This window comes from Salmo salar, chromosome 13, assembly GCF_965601325.2.
Source record: "Salmo salar chromosome 13, fSalSal1, whole genome shotgun sequence".
Lineage (NCBI taxonomy): Eukaryota > Metazoa > Chordata > Actinopteri > Salmoniformes > Salmonidae > Salmo > Salmo salar.
Genome location: NC_138303.1, coordinates 87,036,919 through 87,057,115, shown reverse-complemented (window position 1 = coordinate 87,057,115; position 20,197 = coordinate 87,036,919). Strand labels below are relative to the sequence as shown.

Below are 20,197 nucleotides of genomic sequence, written 5' to 3'. Positions count from 1 at the left end.
GATAGACTGAGTAGTAAAGTAACACTATTTTATTATCAAAGATGAAAAATATCTCATTGAATTAAATATTCTCATATGTGTAAAGGATGTCTATATGATCTACTAAATGCCTAGTATTTGAGAACTCATTCTGCCTTGATTTCAAAATCATATTGAACACTGGATACTGCCCAGCATTGGCTTGAACTATTGAAACAGTACAAGGTTATCACTTTAAATACATTGTCATACAACACAACATTTGGCCATGCTCTGTTGGTCAATTCGATACCAGTCTGGTTACATTTTACAACAAAATAAAGCTCTATGATTGGTCTGAGAAGACGTGTTCCAGACGAGCACTGGCAGGCTGCTGTAGAGCTGACTGGAAGACGCCAGGAGAGGGCACTGTGGTCCGCTAACCAAACCATACGGCTACTGATGCTCCTGTCTGGCTAAGGCCTCTGCTTCCTGTGGGTGGTATGAAAACAGTGCTTAGAAAATGATACAAAACCAGGGTTGAGACCAACTGTAATTATGCTTCCACCAAAAGGTTCATGTCATTTTAAAAACACAATTGTGTGTAAGTGTTGTAATGATATAGTACAGTAGTCAACAGAACAGTCTCGACCTGCAGCTTAAAAGCAGGTCAGCATTCATTGCCTCTATATTGTGCAACAGAGCTGTGAAATACATGGTAAAAGAGGAAACACTGCCTGGGAATTGGAAATAACATGGAGTTCTTACAACTAACTACTCACAACTACTCTGTCCCTGTAGGATCAACAATGTTATTGTGAATCAATAACTACTTTGTTATTACGAATCAATTTGTATTGCATGCCTCTTTTGTGAGGTATTTATATTTTCCTGGACAAAAAGCAAAACATTCATTAAAGGGGCAATCTGCATTTGCTACATCCATTTTTGGACTTATAAATTAATTATATGTCCCTGTTGATTCTTGAAGATTATAATGTATACATGCCTTATGACCTTATATCAACTGTTGTACCCCATCGGAACCCAAAATATAAGCTTGTTTTACTCAAATTTTTGTAAACAAAGTAAACACTATATAGCCTCAAAACATGGTTAAAACTATACTTTTTATATCATGGCTTGTCAGTCATTGCATCCATACCACTGTCTATGAAATTGAGAGTGGTTATATTTTTATAGCCCCATCCCTCAGCTTTCTACTGAATCAGTGGAGGGGAGAACACTTTGTTAATGTTGCAACTGCTGATTGCCGCTTTAAAACTCACAGTCATTGCATAATGGCCATTTAACATACATTCTGAGACCTCAGAGAGAAGTACTACAGGTAGAAATCTAAATATAAAGCCACAGTTGAACCAGATACTAAACACGTGTTCAACACATGGAGATGAATTGCATAATAACATGCCACAAAAACCTTCCTCCAGAACATGAATTTACATTTCATAATATATCATGGGTGTTAGTCACATGCTTTTGAGCTTATTTTTGGGACAAATGTAACTAATAGACTGATTGTGTTGTAGTCTAACTGTGTGGTTGAATATCATTGTCTTACGTCAGATGTCATCACTCTTACGTGACGCTCTTCCCTCAACCGATAGAACAGTTATTTAGGCCACACATACCCATTGGCCAAAAATAGCATTCCAGTCATTTTATAATGGCTGTATACAGCTAGGGCCAGAGGGCAATTTAGGACCATTTTTTATTTTGTAAGCTACAAATTCAGCAATGTAAGGTTCACTTCAAAACAACAAGCAATCAATTAAAGGTAAATGGACTGGTCACTTGTGGCTGTGACAGACTGAGTATGTCCATAAGACCATTGTCTTTACCTTGGAGCCTAGAGGGGCTGTTAGGCCCAAAAAGGCATACACTGCGTGCTCCTCACGGGCATCAAAGAAGGCCTCATAGTTCTGTAATGACAATAGAAGGGAAGCTGTCTCACTAAGTACGTTTCATTAGGTTATCACACAAATTGTTACAGAAGGTACCGGGCTGTAATATTCTCATGGAGTATGTTGAGAATGTGTACTTTCAATTAGAACAGAATAAATATTAACCAGGCACTCACTATGCAGTTGCAAGCCTACTGTCCTTTGACCTCTCATCATCAGTTCCAGATAGTAATCTTCACTACACAGTGATGGGGTCAGTACAGTACAACACTCACCCCACAGTATTGTTCTTCATTAAATATCTGTGGAGGCAGGGGGACACCCGTCGTTGGTCTGAAGTCTTCAGGTACGTTCTCCCTCATCCACTTCCTGTTGTCTTCACTAGTGACGATGTCACACTCCTCAAAGTCAATCTTGTTGACAGTTAGGAAACCCATGATGTCTTGCTGCTGCTTCTTAATCTACAGGCAGAGAGGGGATATAGAAATTCAATTAGTTAATGTAATAATGATACAATAATAATACGGTTTGGGTGGCGTATGGGGAGATAAGCCTCTATTCACTTTGCAGAGCCTCTGCTGCCCGGCTGCATTCTACATAAGAGCCTGAGGACTGAGACAGACCCAATAAGGCCTCTCCACAACCAGGATCAGCTAAGAAGTCAGGCACAGACCAAATATGGCAGCAGGATGAGAGCCCAGTGTTCCCATGCTACCACTTATGTTCTGTCTAAACTGCGCTGCGTGACTTTAGTTAAGAATTAGAGGAAGAATACTTTGGAATATGACATCAAATTATATAGATGAAACATGTTGTCAACTCTTGTACACAAAGAAGCCTGGCTTTACAATTAGGTATACATAACAATTTCTGTATGGTCATTGTTGTGACTTGCAAATTCACAGTAAGCAATAATATCCATCTTTCAGACCAGATAATTCAGAGGTTGGCTGAGGCAGTCGTTCTGTAGCCATTGTGCTTTTTGACTGATTCTTTAGAGGGTGACATACTGTAATTGGGTGAAGTATGAAGCTCAGATGCCCAAAGACTGATCCTGTCCAGCTATTCTGGCCCAGAACACCCCTGGCAACAGTAGGAGTGTTGTTTTACAGTATGTAGGGAAGGAGTGGTGGGACAGGAAAATGGAGGAAGGTGGTGGTGAGGGAGTCAACATCTGCTGGGAGAGTCTAATTAAGCCTGACCCCTCACCCTCACCGCTTGGACTAAAACAGTTGCTTGAAAAAATCTGAGATGTTTCACCAAGTGCTTCACCTAAACATTCTTGTCTGCATGCTCACTCATAAAAATACTCCAACACAGATGGGTTTGAGCAGGAGTAAGTGACTGCTATTCTTACAGACAAATATGTGACTATGTATCCTCTTATATTATACTGTGTTGTACCTGCATTTTAGATACAATACAATCATAGCATTGTGCTAACACTATACAAATGAATACAATAATAGTCATGACAAATCAATATCTCCAAAATGGCAGGTCCTCCTTGTTTTAGGGTCATTACAATATGCATTGTCATGCATGAGAAGCCTATAGAATCTTGTGTATTTGTGCAGCTGTCAGTCCCAGCTTCTACTCTATCGCTTGGGACATCCCATGCACAACTTGCACAACTTTCAAAAGCAAGTTTATGTCGACGCTAATTCAAAACTCGATAGAGCTTATTTCATGATAGTATCTGCGTAGCTACAACAGAGCAATAGTACACTCGTATGAGCCCGCCACACCTACCTAATCATGCAAATACAAGTCATTTGAATTCGCCAAGAAAATGAACATAAACAGTCAATAGGCTACAAAGTTTACTCAATACTCTAGGTTTCTTACCGCTGTCGATCCAGAGGATGATGCTATAAAGACTTTTATCACCATGGCTGTTTGATTCACTCCCCAAAACCAAGTGAACGGTGCACACTGCACCAACGTCTCCAAAAGCTCTCGTTCTCTCTCTCGCTCTCGCTCTAACAACAGATGGAAATCAGTTATCTAAAATCAATTGGGAACACTATGGAAATATATTTCCAAAAGCGTTTGATTACGTTCATATTTCTTACGCCTATTTACATAGCCTAATAAACACATCTTCCATATATTTAAAGTAAGACTTTAAATAAATATACACTAAATAAAGCAAATAGACATATGCTCTGACATAAAGAAAACACAGTAATAGGTTTACAACCCACTAGCTACCCAATGTAGGCCTAAAGCGGTCTGATAAGAGAATATAGCCCTATCAAAAATCCGGGTGATTATTTGGCGGCATTGTTTTCTTTTTAAGAATAGCCTATTTTACTTCCAATATTTTAACGATTTCATCTCATGGTGGCTGTTCAACACTAAGCGTATGAATGCAAGCAGAATTGCAACATTAACGTCTGTGATTTCTTATATTTTCTTGCGCCAGTCCGTGAATAGGCCTAGCTGTTACAAATGATAAACACGTCATTCACTTTCACTAGGAATTTCGCGCGTAAATGAACTACATTGAAAATCTGTTTCTTTTGTGACACCTTGTGCCATCCTTTGATTGGCCAAGCATAACATCAGTCAACATTTAGCCGCACCTACCCCCACCCCATCCAACCACTGGGTTTAATGTGCTGTATCTTTACTACAGTATTAATAAGAAGACGCCAGTCTCTGCAAACTGTGAACTCTGAATCACAAAATATAGCTATATCTTTAGCTTCTATTAAAGAAGAAAACCTACAAATCCAACATGCCCAAGAGAAAGGTATGTAGAGAACCTAGATTACAGTATGCGGATATACTTTTTGCCCTGTATAAATCAGTCTTGATATTATGAAGCCTTCGAGACAACGGAGATTAAATACAAATCTGACGTATGTATTTATGTTCACTCTTGCAAAAAAATCATTTGATATAATTATTAGATTTTTTTGGTTTGCAAAGAGCGTCTTATTTCGCTGAATTTAGAATGTTTTGAGGGATTTCTTGAGAGGCGCACACAATCTTCTGTCTGGTCTGAAGTCAAGCTGGATCTCCATGCTATTGAAACCACAAGCAGCCATGCTTTGCAGTTCCTACCCACATCGCGAACACAGCCAAACAAAACGGATGCCTTTTGATAGTTAGACCGTGTAAATCTGCATGTAAAGGGTACAGAAAAATAAAGTAAAAACTCTTCTTTTCTTCCTCAATATAATTGAATTCTAAGACCGTCGCAAAAATGATAATTTTAATGTTTTCTTTGTTCGCGTTAAATGGGTGCCATTGCGCCTTCTTATCGCCAGGGGGCGGAACACAGTTGATTCTGCCCCTCCCCCTAAAATACATTTGGTGAAAACAGATGAGGACTAATGTCCCAATGAAAAAAAATAACCAGGTCCACTGCTTCTTCTACTCAACGCATAGAATACGAAGCGCAAATCTAGAATGAGTAGAGGCTGGCTGTATAGGCCAAGTGTAGGCTATTGCCAATGTTTTCAAGCGGCTAAGTTTCTGTGAACTTGCAGTTACACATTTTAGACAATATTTAAATATTAATAAATATATATTATGTTTTAGATATGCATGCTATTGTTTCCAATCATTTTGAGGAATGTATTTTTTCATACATTTTGCAGGGAGCCGATGGAGATGTCAAGGAGGAGGTAAGTGATACACACACACACAAAGACACACACATGAATATCACCGTTGTAGAATAGGCTACAGGTTGCAATCTTCACCATTATGAAAATCATCACTAGTGATTACTGGTGATGATTTTATCACATTATTTGCTCGTAAAAACCTGAAAATATGAAATTTGTTGAAAAGTATAATGCATTCTTGAAATAGTGAAATATTCAATTGTCTGCATTATGAAGATGAAGCAAGCATCCTCATTCAATTCCTTTTTAAATGCTTTCACACACCTTTGATTGAGTAATATTATTCTCTTTCCTTACATTAGCCTTCAAGGAGATCTGCACGGTTGTCATCGGTGAGTACATTTTGTTTCTTTAACCTTTTGGAAATGTTATATGTATATAGGCATCAGCACTACAACTATTTAACCTTTAACTAAAAATCGATTTTCTTCTTTTCAACTATCAAATCAAATCGTATTTGTCACATGTGCCGAATACAACAGGTTACAGTGAGATGCTTACATACAAGCCCTTAACCAACAATGCAGTTTTAAGAAAATACCCCCCAAAAGTAAGAGATAAAATAAGAAATAATTAAAGAGCAGCAGTAAAAGAACAATAGCGGGGATATATACAGGGGGTACCGGTACAGAGTCAATGTGCAAGGGCACCAGTGTCGAGGTAATTGAGGTAATATGTACATGTAGGTAGAGTTATTAAAGTGAATATGCATAGATAATAACAGAGAGCAGCAGTAGCGTAGAGGGGGGGGGCAATGCAAACAGTCTGGGTAGCCATTTGATAACTTATATATTTTTGGTTCTGTTTCATGGTATGCCATGCATTGCTTTGAGAATCTATTGTATCAATATACTCTTCCTTCTGTATTTTTCAGAAACCAGCCCCTCCCAAACCAGCACCAAAACCAAAAAAGCCAGCTAAGGTAACACTTACCTGTCTTCAACGTCTACTCATTCAATATAATTATGCATGTCAGGTGTTTAGCATGTTGTCTTTTCGGCACATTCACACCCATATTAAGTGTCTAGACAATTACATCATTCTGAAGTTCCAGGCAGAGAAGATTTGACAGATATGCATGTAAATTGTCCCCACAGAAAGAAAAAGAAGTAAATGACAAGAAGAAGGAAGACAAGAAGGTGAAGGCAGCAGCAGTCGAGGAGCCTAAAGAGGAGACCCAGTCTGAAAATGGCGAGACCAAGACAGACGAAGTATGTCATGCCATATCATTGATTGTTAATATAAGACGATCATTTTTAATTGGAATTATTATCTCGAGAAGGTTGTTTTTAGTTAGTTGTATCTTTCTATTTCTGGAGGCAAATCCATCTAAAAACATGAATCATTCAGGAGTCTCAGTGTCTCACGGTGAATGGCTCTCAAGGTCTTACTTTTGTCATCTTACAGGTAGAGACTCCAGAAGAGAAGACTGAGTAGCACCTGTCCTGTCCGTCCAATCCCCTCCTGTGTATGGCCCCCAAGTCTCATGTGTTTTCCCTAAAACCTCCATTACCTTATTAACAGAGGAATATTTTTATCAACAATTTTGTAATTATTGGTACAGGTTTTTAGCACAAAACAAAGCTAAATATGGAAGATTGTTCTGTTGTGCAGTGGTCATATCAAGTGTTTTTAAGCAAACATAATTACGGTTTCGTTTTTTTATTAGTGTTGGTACCTTGTTGGGAGCTCAAAAAATAATGCTGGCTGGCAGACTAATTGCAGGTGGTATAGTATCACATTGTAGGTTTGCCAACTCACAACATTTCACTTTTGTTGGTGGTTGTATTTTTACCCTTGATATGTGCAGTGTTTTTTCTTTATGTGGGGGTTTACTTATTTTCAACGTGAATGTCTGTAAGAGGAATTTAAATATTGAAAAAATATTGAAAACATTCCAGGCTTAATAATGATGTGGGCATAACTGCTTTTGAAATAATCTTGCTCTGAATTATTTTGATGACAAATTATTTTAACGGCAGAAGAGACTTGTTGGAAGTCGCTAATGCTTTTTGAAACAAATGTTGGGATTTTTTATTGAAATATGCCGCCATCTGTTGTGTTCCCACTGAAGTTCTGGATGTCTAATTGGAATTTAATAAAATAGTAATTGGAATTTTCCTCATGAGGTTGCACTCTGTCTCATTACTTTACGTGTCATTATTACTGTATCATTACCATATCATATATAAACAAACAATAATCTTAATACGGATGCAACTAATGACTGATGGAAAACTTTTGGTCAGAGGTAGCATTTTGCAACCTACTTTCTGGATTTGTCTAAATGTCTTAGTCACTATTTGCTGACCAAAACTCAAAATGAGAGTAAATGGACCCTAGGTACAATACATGACCAAAAGTATGTGGACACCTGCTCGTCAAACATCTCATTCCAAAATCATGGGCATTAATATGGACTTGGTCCCCCCTTTGCTGCTCAAACAGCCTCCACTATTCTGGGAAGGCTTTCAACTAGATGTTAGAACATTGCTGGGGGGACTTGTTTCCATTCAGCCACAAGAGCATTAGTGAGGTTGGCCACTGATGTTGGGCAATTAGTCCTGGCTCGCAGTCAGCATTCCAAAGGTGTTCGATGGGGTTGAGGTCAGGGCTCTGTGCAGGCCAGTCAAGTTCTAACACACCGATCTTGAAAAATAAATTCTGTATGGACCTCGCTTTGTGCACAGGGGCATTGCCATGCTAAAACAGGAACAGGCCCTCAAACTGTTGCCACAAAGTCTGAAGCACAGAATCGTCTAGAATGTAATTGTATGCTGTGGCGTTAAGATTTTTCTTCACTGGAACTAAGGGGCCTAGCCCGAACCATGAAACAGCCCCAGATCATTATTCCTCCTCCACCCAACTTTACAGTTGGCACTATGCATTGGGGCAAGTAGCGTTCTCCTGGCATCCGCCAAACCCAGATTCGCCTGTCGGACTGCCAGATGGTGAAGCGTGATTCATCACCCCAGAGAACGTGTTTCCAGAGTCCAATGACAGCAAGCTTTACACCACTCCAGCCGACCCTTGGCAAAGTGCATGGTGATCTTAGGCTTGTCTGTGGCTGCTCTGCCATGGAAAACCATTTCATGAGGCTCCAGACAAACATTTATTGTGCTGACGTTGCTTCCAGAGGCAGTTTGGAACTCGTTAGTGAGTTGCAACCCAAGACAGACAATTTTTACGCGATTCAGCACTTGGCGGTCCCGTTCTGTGAGCTTGTGTGGCCTACCACCTCGCGGCTGAGCCATTGTTGCTCCTAGACGTTTCCACTTCATAATAACTGCACTTACAGTTGACCGGGGCAGCTCTAGCAGGGCAGAAATTTGACGAACTGACTTGTTGGAAAGGTGGCATCCTGTGACGTGCCACGTTGAAAGTCACTGAGCTCGTCAGTAAGGCCATTCTACTGCCAATGTTTGTCTATGGAGATTGCATGGCTGTGTGCTCGATTTTATATACCTTTCAGCAACAGATGTGGCTGAAATAGCCATATATAGTGTATCATGCCAGCTTACTTGTATAGAGCCTACTAATCACCACAAAGACATGATTATCTGTCTTGCAAAAGCATGCCATTTTTCAGCTCTATACATCATAATTGTCTTGACATGAAAATTGGTAACCTTGCTCTAACTAGGCCTAAGTAGTGTTTGGCAGTACCCATTGCAGGGGCATTATATTTGCCATATGGTAAGTTTTGTGCTTATCTGAAAATAACCCTATAGTTGTAACTCAATTTTAATATTTGGAAGTAAAAGTGAAGGAAAAACATTAGATCAACATCCATGAAATCTCATCAGCAGAATACAATAGGCCTTACTTGTTCGTTTATTTGAAATGACATAATCTCAATACCCCAGAATATGCTCTACTCTCAGACAAATTAATTGAGGTCGATAAAAACAACTTTGATATTTACAAATATGTCCTCAATAAAAGGTCTCTGTCCTGGGCTCGATTTCCCAAATACATTTTAAGGATAAATTAGTCTTTAGACCCATAACGATGAACTAAGCCTTATTAATAAGATGCTTTTGGGAAACCGTGCCTAGTACTGTATGACCCACTATATGGTATGACCTCCTCACCAAAACCAGGTGGTATGGCCACCAGGTGGCTCGTGCTGGAATTGCACATTTTCTGTCATTGGTCGCGGGAGGGCGCTAACAAAGCTGTGAGATAGCTTGAGAAAGGAAAAGGCCAAACGCTGGGAAGCAATTCAAGTGGCTATTTTCCAAATACACCTAAACATTAGTGAATCAAATGTCGATGTTATTATCAAGTGATGGCAGAAGAACATTGTTCACAAATCGAAGCTGGTGAGTGTTAAGTGTCTAGCTATTTCTCTATTTAAAATATTAACGCAAACACAGTTTAGGTCTTGAGTCAGTTAGCCTAGCTAGCTAGTAGTTAGCATAGCTTGCTAGCTTAGCAAGCTATTGAATGGCTTAATAATGCGCCTCTCTATTTTCAGAATTGTATTACCTCATTGCCAGATTTCTCCAGTCGGGACCGTGCAAAAAATCGGCACAGGTAGGAATGACAAGTTCTATCAATAACTTTAACTAGAATTGCTATCTATCTAAATATCTCAATATGTGCTAAAGACTAGCAACTCTCTCCATAGATCCTGGTTGAAGAACTGGAAGAGTATGAGGTAAGCTGCGCCCGCTCTCGTCTATATTAGCTTGTTCCCAGGTCTCGTTTCCGCGATATTGGGGCGCTTTCTACTTTTATTGGTATGGTGTACTTTGTTATTGATAGAGACATGACCAATACGGCAAATACATTATTGTATTTATTGAGTTTTGATGCATTTATCTAACCGCGTGTCTTCCGTTTAGTTGATCCCGAAACGATGGAGTTGGGACGGCAAACAATACAAACGAAACTTCCAAGACTGGGTGAGTGTTATTATAATAAGTTCATAACCGGCTATCCAATCAATCGTGCAACTTTTGATTGCGAGAATACATTTGTATATCAATATTGTGTCGGCGTTCAAATGTTTTGGTTCAGTTGATGTATGATAGTTATTTTTAAACCATCTGTGCGTTGAAGTAAAAGCCGGCATTTGATTACTTAAAATTAATATTTGGTCTGGAATTATAGCCGTGTTGTGTGTGGGAAAAGAGGGGGGGTAAACAGAATGAGGCTGTACAAAGGCTTGGGAAACGTCCATCTTACCAGACAGCCAATGAAATAGCAGTTAAGGCGTCCGCATGCTTCCCACCCGAAACAGTACTTGCATATATTATGACGACATTTTGTGACGTTTTTGGTATCGGCAAGGATTTTTTCGGCTGTTCATGCACGGGACATATTTTTTGTCTCGAGTCAAACCGAATGGTGCTTTCAGGACAAAGTAGGTAACATTATGACGTCAGGGATGTTTAGGTCGGAGCTCTAGAAATATGCCCTATTTTCTGACTTGGAATTCCGAGTTTGTTGACCGTACAAAACGATTTTCCCAGTCGGAGCTCGTTTTTTTCCGAGTACCCAGTTGTTTTGAATGCTCGGAAGTCGGAGTGTTCCGAGCTCCTAGTTGTTTTGAACGCAGCAGAAGTTCGGTCAGGGAAATGTAGGCCCCTTTGTCAGAGATTGGTCAACAGTGGGGATTATTCAATGAAGTGTTTGTCATTGAGTGAGAGAACTCGTTTTCATGCACGTTTTTTCACTTGAGAAATACTGCACCAAACATCTTAGCTAGATGTAAAATTGCGCAACTAAGAGCTCTGCAAAAACGTCAAAATGAATGCCAGATTTCTTGAGTTATTTTTGATTATTTAGGCCTATACTGGCCAAGGCGTCTCATGATGGACAAACGGCACTATTGCAGCTTTTTTCACATTTTTCAAGCGTAGGTATTTTAATATTTTAAGGGAGTATACGAGGCACAAACGTTCACTTAGCACAGCCGAGTTCTGCTAGGCGCAAACCGAACCTAGTATGCAGAGCCTTTACTATTTGAGGCAGCTTGGAGAAGGAAGTTGATTCAGATTGCTAAATGCAATGTGTGTTTGTTTCCCAAATCAAATGTTATTTGTCACATGCGCCGAATGCAACCGGTGTAGACCTTACAGTGAAATGCTTACTTACAAGCTCTTAACCAACAATGCAGTTTTACTAAAATACCAACAACAAAAAGGAAGAGATGATGATGATAACAAATAATTAAAGAGCAGCTGTAAAATAACAATAGTGGGGCTATATACAGGGGGTACCTGAGGTAATATGTACATGTAAGTAGAGTTATTAAAGTGACTGCACCCCCCCCCCCCCCCCCCCCCCCCCCATTATTATCTATGCAATGCAAATAGTCTGGGTAGCCATTTGATTAGATGTTCAGGAGTCTTATGGCTTGGGGGTAGAAGCTGTTTAGAAGCCTCTTGGACCTAGACTTGGCGCTCCGGTACCGCTTGCCGTGCGGTAGCAGAGAGAACAGTCTATGACTAGGATGGCTGGAGTCTTTGACAATTTTTAGGGGCTTCCTCTGATGGCAGGAAGCTTGGCAGGAAGCTTGGCCCCGGTGATGGCAGGAAGCTTGGCCCCGGTTATGCACTGGGCCATATGCACTACCCTCTGTAGTGCCTTGCAGTTGGAGGCTGAGCAATTGGCATACCAGGCAGTGATGCAACCCATCAGGATGCTCTCGTTGGTGCAACTGTAAAACCTTTTGAGGATCTGAAGACCCATGCCAAATCTTTTCAGTCTCCTGAGGGGGGAAATAGGTTTTGTCGTTCCCTCTTCACCACTATCTTGGTGTGCTTAGTGTGTTAGTTTGTTGGCTATGTGGACACCAAGTAGCTTGAAGCTCTCAACCTGCTCCACTACAGCCCCGTCAACGAGAATGGGGGAGTGCTCGGTCCTCCTTTTCCTGTAGTCCACAATCATCTCCTTTGTCTTGATCACATTGAGGGAGAGGTTGTTGTCCTTGCACCACACGGTCAGGTCTCTGACCTCCTCCCTATAGGCTGTCTCATCGTTGTCTGTGATCAGGCCTACCACTGTTGTGTCATCAGCAAACTTAATGATGGTGTTGGAGTCGTGCCTGGCTGTGCAGTCATGAGTGAACAGGGATTACAGGAGGGGACTGAGTAAACCACTAATTCCTATGATTAATAGTGTTAAACAGTGTTCAATAACACTGAAAACAATATTTTTTTGTGAAAATGTGTTATTTGTTATTATAACAAGGTTGGTAGCAACATTTGAAAATCATTGTGGAAATCAGTTAAAATCAAATTGTCATATGCTTCATAAACAACAAGTGTTGACTAACTGCTTACTTATGGGCCCTTCCCAACAACTCAGAGAGAAATAATAACACACGGAATAAATACACAATGAGTAGCGATAACTTGGCTATGTACACGGGGTACCAGTACCCAGTCAATGTGCAGGGGTACGAGGTAATTGAGGTAGATACACTACTGTTCAACCGTTTGGGGTCACTTACAAATGTCCTTGTTTTTGAAAGAAAAGCACTTTTTTTTGTTCATTAAAATAACATAAAATGTATCAGAAATACAGTGTAGACATTGTTAATGTTGTAAATTACTATTGTAGCTGGAAACGGCTTTTTTTATTTTTATGGAATATGTACGTAGGCGTACAGAGGTCCATTATCAGCAACCATCACTCCTGTGTTCCAATGGCATGTTGTGTTAGCTAATCCAAGTTTATCATTTTTTAAAGACGAATTGATCATTAGCAAACCCTTTTGTGATTATGTTAGCACAGCTGAAAACGGTTGATCTGCTTAAAGAAGCAATTAAACTGGCCTTCTTCAGACTAGTTGAGTATCTGGAGCATCAGTATTTGTGGGTTCGATTACAGGCTCAAAATGGCCAGAAACAAATAACTTTCTTCTGAAACTCATCAGTTTAATCTTGTTCTGAGAAATTAAGGATATTCCATGCGAGAAATTGCCAAGAAACTGAAGATCTCGTACAACACTGTGTATTACTCCCTTCACAGAACAGTGCAAACTGGCTCTAACCAGAATAGAAAGAGGAGTGGGAGGCCCCGGTGCACAACTGAGCAAGAGGACAAGTACATTGTCTAGTTTGAGAAACAGACACCTCACAAGTCCTCAACTGGCAGCTTCAATAAATAGTACCCGCAAAACACAAGTCTCAACATCAACAGTGAAGAGGTGACTCCGGGATGCTGGCCTTCTAGGCAGAGTTACTCTATCCAGTGTCTGTGTTCTTTTGCTCATCTTAATCTTTTCTTTTTATTGGCCAGTCTGAGATATGGCTTTTTCTTTGGAACTGGGTCTTGTTGGTATCGGACTTGGTGCATCTGTACCGCTTGCCGTGCGGTCGCAGATAGAACAGTCTATGACTAGGGTGGCTGGCGTCTTTGACCATTTTTAGGGCCTTCTGACTGCATGGTATAGAGCCACGCAATGGAGGTGTCATAATACCCATAAAAACTAGTGGTCAAACAGGGAAATGGTTCCAATAGTTTTTCCCCAAAGGGAATTTTAGAAACACTTAAAATAAGGGCTGTGTTTTGTGTAGGCTTACCCTGGCGGGACGTTTTGATAACCATGTAAATCTCTCTCAGACAAGGTGACTTTTTATCAATATATTCGGATCTATTTTCTCTGATTCTAAAATGCTAATTAGCATCAAAGTAGACATCATGCAAGACTACAAATTCCTGCAAGCTCCTGCACCTGTCAATTTAAAACAGAATTGTACATTTTAAAGAATTTTGGCCAATTTATTATTACTACATTTAACTAACATTTGATACTTAATCTAGAGATTCTTACCATTGCCTCTTCTTCAGTCTAGTCCAGATCATCATGACATTTGTAGTTCTTTGATAGCCACATTAGCAGCTAATTTTTTTTGGGGGGGGGTAAATACAAGCAAATATATTGATAAATGTCACCTTCTCCTAGAGAGATTTACACGGTTGTCAAAACGTCATGGCAGGGTAAGCCTACATGAAACACAGGCCTTATTTTAAGTGTTTTTAAAATCCCCTATGGGAAAAATTAATGGTGGAAAAATGATTGGAACCATTTCCTTTCTTTCTTTGATGGGGTTTTAACGGCAGTTAGCATCCAATGTTAGTGTTGCATTACCGCCACCAACTGGACGGGGTATGGAATAAGAAACAAAAAAAACACTGCGGGAAAGGGGGAAAATGGCATCATACCAAAAACACACGGCAACTTAGAAAACCCATCCCACTTCTTCATTCACAGTCCACTCTTCCAAAATACATCCCTACACAGGCTCAGGGGTCTGTGATGGCGCTACATTCACCAACAGGATTTCTTGCACGGCCTTGGCTGTGAAATCACGAAGACCCAAAAAACGTTCAGCGGCATTCACTATGATTCCAATTTTCTTAGACAACTTCTCCGCTTGTGCTGTACAGTTTATGACCATTGCAATAAATTAATACAAAGTCCAACTTTTTAACATGTAGCATTTCACTATCCCTCGGTTGATGAGAAACCTTCACTGGTTGTGGTGGCTCTACTACCATTTCTTCTTCCCCGCCACTCGTTCCTTCCAATCTTCTTACCACCTCCAGATAGGAGACATGCTGGACACTCCTTAACCTTGCCACCTCATTCTCCTCCACCCTAACAGGGCACTCCAGGAATTCAGGTGCATGTTCACCTTCACAGTTGTAGCATTTCCCTTCATCTGGCATACGATACTCTTCCCTTCTGCACACACTTGAACAAATATTTTACATTTATGACACTGAAGGGGCTTATGCACAAAAGCTCTTACTGGGTATCTCATGAATCCTAACTTCATATGAGAAGGGAGAGACTCTTCATCAAAGAACAGTAGCATGGATGAAGTGCATTTCTTTTCTCCATCCACCATACAGGTCAGTCGACATGCACCAACCACTCCATCGACGTCTTCAGTTATATCCTCTGCCTTTATTTCTTGTGCCACCCCAAAAATAACCCCCATGATAGGTGCCCTGCTATGAAAATCCATACAGGAAACATTCCACTCCAATATCTTTTTGAGTCTTAAAACACGCTTCTTCTGCTCCGCAGACACAAAAAATCAAAATAAGAACACTTCTTGAGACCCTCACCGACTCCATACTTTCCTCCAACACATTCCAGATTTTCCTGGAGACGTTAAATGGATTTCCTAAGTAGCATTGATCCAAAACCCTCACTAAAAAACATCTAGTGGTTTCCTATTTTCCAACACAGCTTTACTTCTCTTGTTTTGTAACCTACTCATTCTCACTTTCCGCCATCTTTTCCTCAGAACCCTTCCAGGAACCATTTCCTTGTTTGACCACTAGGTTTTACGGGTATTATTACTCTGGCACTCCTATAGAGGTCCTGGATGGCAGCGGCTCGGCCCTGCTGCTGTACTGGGCCATATGTACTACCCTTTGTAGGCTTTGCGGTCGGATGCCAAGTTGGTGTCATACCAAGCGGTGATGTAGCCAGTCAAGATGCTCTCAATAGTGCAGCTGTAAAACTTTTCAGGATCTAAGGGCCCTTGCCAAATCTTTTCAACCTCCTGAGGGGTAAGAGACATTGCCTTCTTCACGACTGTTGGTGTGTGTTGACCATGATAATTCCTTAGTGATGATACTGAGGAACTTGAAGCTCTCACTACAGCCCCTTAGATGTAGATTGGGGCATGCTCTGCCCTCCGTTCCCTGTAGTCGATGATCAAATCCTTTGTCTTGCTGACGTTGAGGGAGAAGGTGTTGTCCTGACACCACACTGACCGGTCACTGACCTCCCTACAGGCTGTCTGATCGGTGATCTGGCCAACCACTGTCGTGTCATTAGCAAACGTAACAATGATGTTGGAGTCAAGCGCGGCCACGCAGTCGTGGGTGAACAGAAGGTACAGGAGGGGATGTTGCAGCTCAAGTCGACTACAAAACCCACAATGTAATGCTCTCTCTCTGGGGTGGCTAGCAAACATAGCAACACATAATAATACCAAAGTCAATATCAGCATATGAAGTAGTCTAAAATCACCATAACAGACCACACTATCAATTTAGGAGATTCTCACTGAGTTCAACTTGCAGTTTGCCTCTGCCCAGAGCGAGTGCAAAGTATGTTGCTATAACAACAATGGCCCTTTCTCAGATGCGCGTTGCGAGATGGTACTTGAAGGAGAAAATGAGTTGAATAATTTGGTAAAATGCCGAAGAATGGGACATGTAGCTACTCAGTGTTAAGGAAAAAAAATATGTGCCAAGTGTGGAGGGGCACATGATTATAGTGATTGAGGAAGCAATGTGAAGGTTAAGTGCAGTAATTGTGGAGGAGAACACAGTGCAGCATTTGGTGAATGCCAGGTACAGAGAGAGGTACAGAGATATAGGATCAGTCATGATGTATCATATGCAGAGGCCGTAAAACCGATTGGATGTTCCTGTAGTGAGTGGAGCTACTATCGGTGAAGTTACTAGGAAATTATTATTTTATTTTATTTTCATGGTAGGCAGATCATGATTTAGCATACTTTCCAGCACAGTAGGTGGCAGCATGCACTTAAACAATTATTTGCGGACTGCCATGATATCATAGAAGAACATTTTTAAAATTGAACCTTTATTTAATTGTGGGGCAGCAGGTACCCTAGTGGTTAGAGCGTTGTACTAGTAACTGAAAGGTTGCAAGATCGATCCCCGAGCTTACAAGGTCGTTCTGCCCCTGAACAAGGCACCCATTGTTCCTAGGTCGTCAATGAAAACAAGAATTTGTTCTTAACTGACTTGCCTAGTTAATAAATAAAGGCAAAAAAACGAAACATTTTGGTAAGACAGTTAAGAACAAATTCTTATTTACAATGACTGCCAAACCAGGACAACGTTGGGCCAATTGTGCGCCACCCTATGGGACTCCCAATCACAGCCGGTAGTGATACAGCCTTGGATCGAACCCGGGTCTGTAGTGACGCTTCTAGCACTGCGATGCATTGCCTTAGACTGCTGCACCACTCAGGATCCCCTAAAAATAATTTGGTACACTGTTTGTTTGGATTGAGCACATCTAAGCGAAATATATACTTGGTCATGGCGATTTATAAACGGATGGATGTGTTCTAGACAGTATGCCCATACCATCTGTTGGCTGATTTGACAATCTCTAGAGCAGGTAATTGTTTTAAACGCTTTGTGATAAGGGATAACACACTATCTCCAGTGACGAGAACCATGTAGCTATGACGCGTTCCTACAGAATTTCCTGATTTCACAGACGGACTACTTAAAGTTTAAATCATGGAAATGGTTTTATTTTACTCACTGATAGAACATGGGTTTTCACCAAATGGACAGGAGTTTCATGATTTTTATTTCATGGGGTGGATTATCCCTTTAATACAGGAAAACAACTGTTTAACAGTGCATGGCATTTGTGCTTCCGCTCCACTTTCACCCCTGCCCAGTGTCAGTTTTGGGGGCAGAACATAAAATCTAACTAAAGATGTATTTTGACTTCTAGGTTGTAAATGTAAGGCATTTCAAGTATTAAAGTGTCTAGGGATACGGTTACATTTTCCCTAATGTTGCTTTGATGACATTTTCCTACTGATTCCGCTCACATGGGTCTATATGATGACTGTTTTCTCTGATGTGTCCACAGGTGATCTTGAACCAGCACATCCCAGCAGACTACCTGCTGAGAGTATGCCAGCAGATCGGTCCTCTCATAGACAAGGAGGCCCCACCTAGCGTCCCTGGGGTCCAGACCCTCCTGGGCTTGGGAAGGCAGTCTTTGCTTCGCACAGCTAAAAGTGAGCCCCCCCCATTCACTGTTTCTTTCTCTTGCCATCAAAAACCAAACAAACTAATGTCATAATCACTCATCAAGGTACTTGATTACACAGATGCGGAATACATGTCCCAGACTCCCAGGTCATACAGTCTGTAATGCTTTAAAACCATGTGTTCTGTTAGGTTGTAGCCACACAGAATGGAGCGGAACTGCTGTTGCTGCGCTGCACCGGGGTCGCCCCCCAGAACCACCAGTCAGCTTTGGGAAGCCCCCCAGCATCGGTAAGCTGTGCTGTAAAAATAAAATTAAAATAATATTCCTGAAACCTGTAAATGATTGGAAACACTACAGAGCAATACATATTTCATTGTAAATTCCTTTACCTCTGCCCAATTGATCTCTACCCTCTCGCTGTCTAGTGTCCATCATGGGTGCTCGGCAGGCTACTGGCACTGCCCGCTTCGGTCATGCCCTGCCGTCCTACACCTACCAGCATATGAAGATGCACAGGCGCATCCTGGGCCACCTGTCCTCTGTGTACTGTGTGGCCTTCGACCGCAGTGGCAGACGGATATTTACGGTAAGAGACTGACAAAAGACGAGAAGATATACCAAAGACAGTTGTCAGTTCCCTCTGAAGTGTGTCAGTCTCTATGCTGCCGCTGTCTCATCATGACCCCTCTCCTTCCAGGGTTCTGATGACTGTCTGGTGAAGATCTGGTCCACGGATGACGGCCGGCTGCTGTCCACCCTGCGTGGCCATGCGGCCGAGATCTCCGACATGGCAGTGAACTACGAGAACACGCTCATAGCCTCGGCCAGCTGTGACAAGGTCATCCGAGTGTGGTGCCTGCGAACCTGCGCCCCCATCACTGTGCTGCAGGGCCATGCAGCCTCCATCACCTCCATTCAGGTCAGGACAGCCCTCAGGACTAAGTAATAGGAACCTAGCTAGTTATACCCTTCATTATTCATTCGTGTTAGGTTCACTATTGGTTAGAGCCTGTAAGTAAGCATTTCACTGTAAGGTCTACACCTGTTGTATTTGGCGCACGTGACAAATAAACTTTGATTTGATTCATTTACCTTCTGTGATGTAAAATATCTTGCATGAGGCCTGTTTTTGTTGTTGTTTTTGTTGTTATTTTTTCCATTTTGTGACCCTTTCGGTTCGATAAATATCAGTGTGTTTGCCTCCCCTGTCCTCCTCAGTTTTGTCCGGCGGTTAAAGGACCGATGCGGTACCTGGCCTCCACCGGAGCAGACGGCATGGTGTGTTTATGGCAATGGCACTCGCTCAGCATGAAGTTTGTGTAAGTGTTGGACAGCGGAGTTTGTCTGAGGCATCCAGAGAGGGATGACAAGGTGATGGTTCTTTATTTTCAACAGATCCTTTTTTTGTGGCCTAAGTGACCCTGACCTGTGTTTTCTGTTTCCTCCTCAGTGACCGGCCAGTCAAGTTCATTGAGCGGTCAAGGCCTGGGGTCCAGATTTCCACCTCCTCCTTCAGCTGTGGTAGGTGGCCCCTAATAAACAACATGCTTTACATTACATTATAATTCCTCATCACATTTTCACTGAATTATGGAGTTATTTGCAAATGACTATTTAAACAATATGAGTCAAGGTAAAGTTTTCACGAAGCCACAGAACTAGATCAGTTTGTTTAATGTGCTTACCTGTTGCTTACCTGTTGCTTACCTGTTGCTTACCTGTTGCTTACCTGTTGATTACCTGTTGATTACCTGTTGCTTACCTGTTGCTCTTTGGATCAGGTGGGATGTTCCTGGCCACGGGCGGCACTGATCATGTGATCAGGGTGTATTACCTCGGCTCTGAAACACCCATGAAGCTGTCTGAGTTGGATGCTCACATGGTAAGACACAGCAGAGAAGAGAAAAGAGAGCGGAGAC

The 20,197-nt window shown here is 41.4% G+C and overlaps 3 protein-coding genes across 5 annotated transcripts in view; 2 read left to right on the top strand and 1 right to left on the bottom strand.

The window, feature by feature from the left end:
• Positions 1-14: 14 nt before the first annotated feature.
• LOC106567805 (adapter SH3BGRL) lies at positions 15-10,188 on the bottom strand. 2 transcript variants are annotated; one of them, XM_014137560.3, is made up of 4 exons: positions 10,016-10,188; positions 2,159-2,344; positions 1,821-1,901; positions 15-450 (listed from the first exon to the last, which is right to left on the bottom strand). In XM_014137560.3, exons 2-4 carry the CDS (start codon positions 2,318-2,320, stop codon positions 415-417), a joined length of 279 nt encoding a protein of 92 aa, XP_013993035.1. In that variant the 5' UTR covers positions 2,321-2,344; positions 10,016-10,188; the 3' UTR covers positions 15-414. The 2 variants fall into 2 exon arrangements, with proteins under 2 accessions (XP_013993035.1, XP_045548260.1); XM_045692304.2 differs by lacking the exon at positions 10,016-10,188 and adding an exon at positions 3,732-4,374.
• hmgn7 (high mobility group nucleosomal binding domain 7) lies at positions 4,452-7,649 on the top strand. The gene is made up of 6 exons (XM_014137561.3): positions 4,452-4,641; positions 5,495-5,521; positions 5,827-5,856; positions 6,399-6,446; positions 6,622-6,735; positions 6,932-7,649. The coding sequence occupies exons 1-6, from the start codon at positions 4,627-4,629 to the stop codon at positions 6,959-6,961; spliced, it is 264 nt and encodes an 87-aa protein (XP_013993036.2). The 5' UTR covers positions 4,452-4,626; the 3' UTR covers positions 6,962-7,649.
• Positions 9,692-20,197, top strand: part of LOC106567804 (bromodomain and WD repeat-containing protein 3) — a 23,234-nt gene continuing 12,728 nt past the window's right edge. For both annotated transcript variants that reach the window (XM_014137558.3, XM_014137557.3), the window contains exons 1-11: positions 9,692-9,849; positions 10,005-10,063; positions 10,158-10,187; positions 10,375-10,434; positions 18,153-18,303; positions 18,467-18,565; positions 18,704-18,864; positions 18,976-19,197; positions 19,497-19,597; positions 19,729-19,799; positions 20,060-20,160. In XM_014137558.3, the coding sequence (XP_013993033.3) occupies positions 9,816-9,849; positions 10,005-10,063; positions 10,158-10,187; positions 10,375-10,434; positions 18,153-18,303; positions 18,467-18,565; positions 18,704-18,864; positions 18,976-19,197; positions 19,497-19,597; positions 19,729-19,799; positions 20,060-20,160 (1,089 nt within the window). In that variant the 5' untranslated portion in view covers positions 9,692-9,815. The remainder of the gene's footprint in view (positions 9,850-10,004; positions 10,064-10,157; positions 10,188-10,374; positions 10,435-18,152; positions 18,304-18,466; positions 18,566-18,703; positions 18,865-18,975; positions 19,198-19,496; positions 19,598-19,728; positions 19,800-20,059; positions 20,161-20,197) is intronic.

What these genes read in the sequence shown, in the direction of transcription:
- hmgn7 (XM_014137561.3), top strand. An exon ending in ATGGAGATGTCAAGGAGGAG is followed by an intron (nt 5,522 to 5,826) that starts GTAAGTGATACA and finishes TCCTTACATTAG; the next exon opens with CCTTCAAGGAGATCTGCACG. An exon ending in AACCAAAAAAGCCAGCTAAG is followed by an intron (nt 6,447 to 6,621) that starts GTAACACTTACC and finishes TTGTCCCCACAG; the next exon opens with AAAGAAAAAGAAGTAAATGA.
- LOC106567805 (XM_045692304.2), bottom strand. Translation starts at nt 3,776, where the DNA reads ATGGTGATAAAAGTCTTTATAGCATCATCCTCTGGATCGACAGCG. An exon ending in CATCCTCTGGATCGACAGCG is followed by an intron (nt 2,345 to 3,731) that starts GTAAGAAACCTA and finishes CTCTGCCTGTAG; the next exon opens with ATTAAGAAGCAGCAGCAAGA. An exon ending in CAGCCCCTCTAGGCTCCAAG is followed by an intron (nt 451 to 1,820) that starts GTAAAGACAATG and finishes TACCACCCACAG; the next exon opens with GAAGCAGAGGCCTTAGCCAG.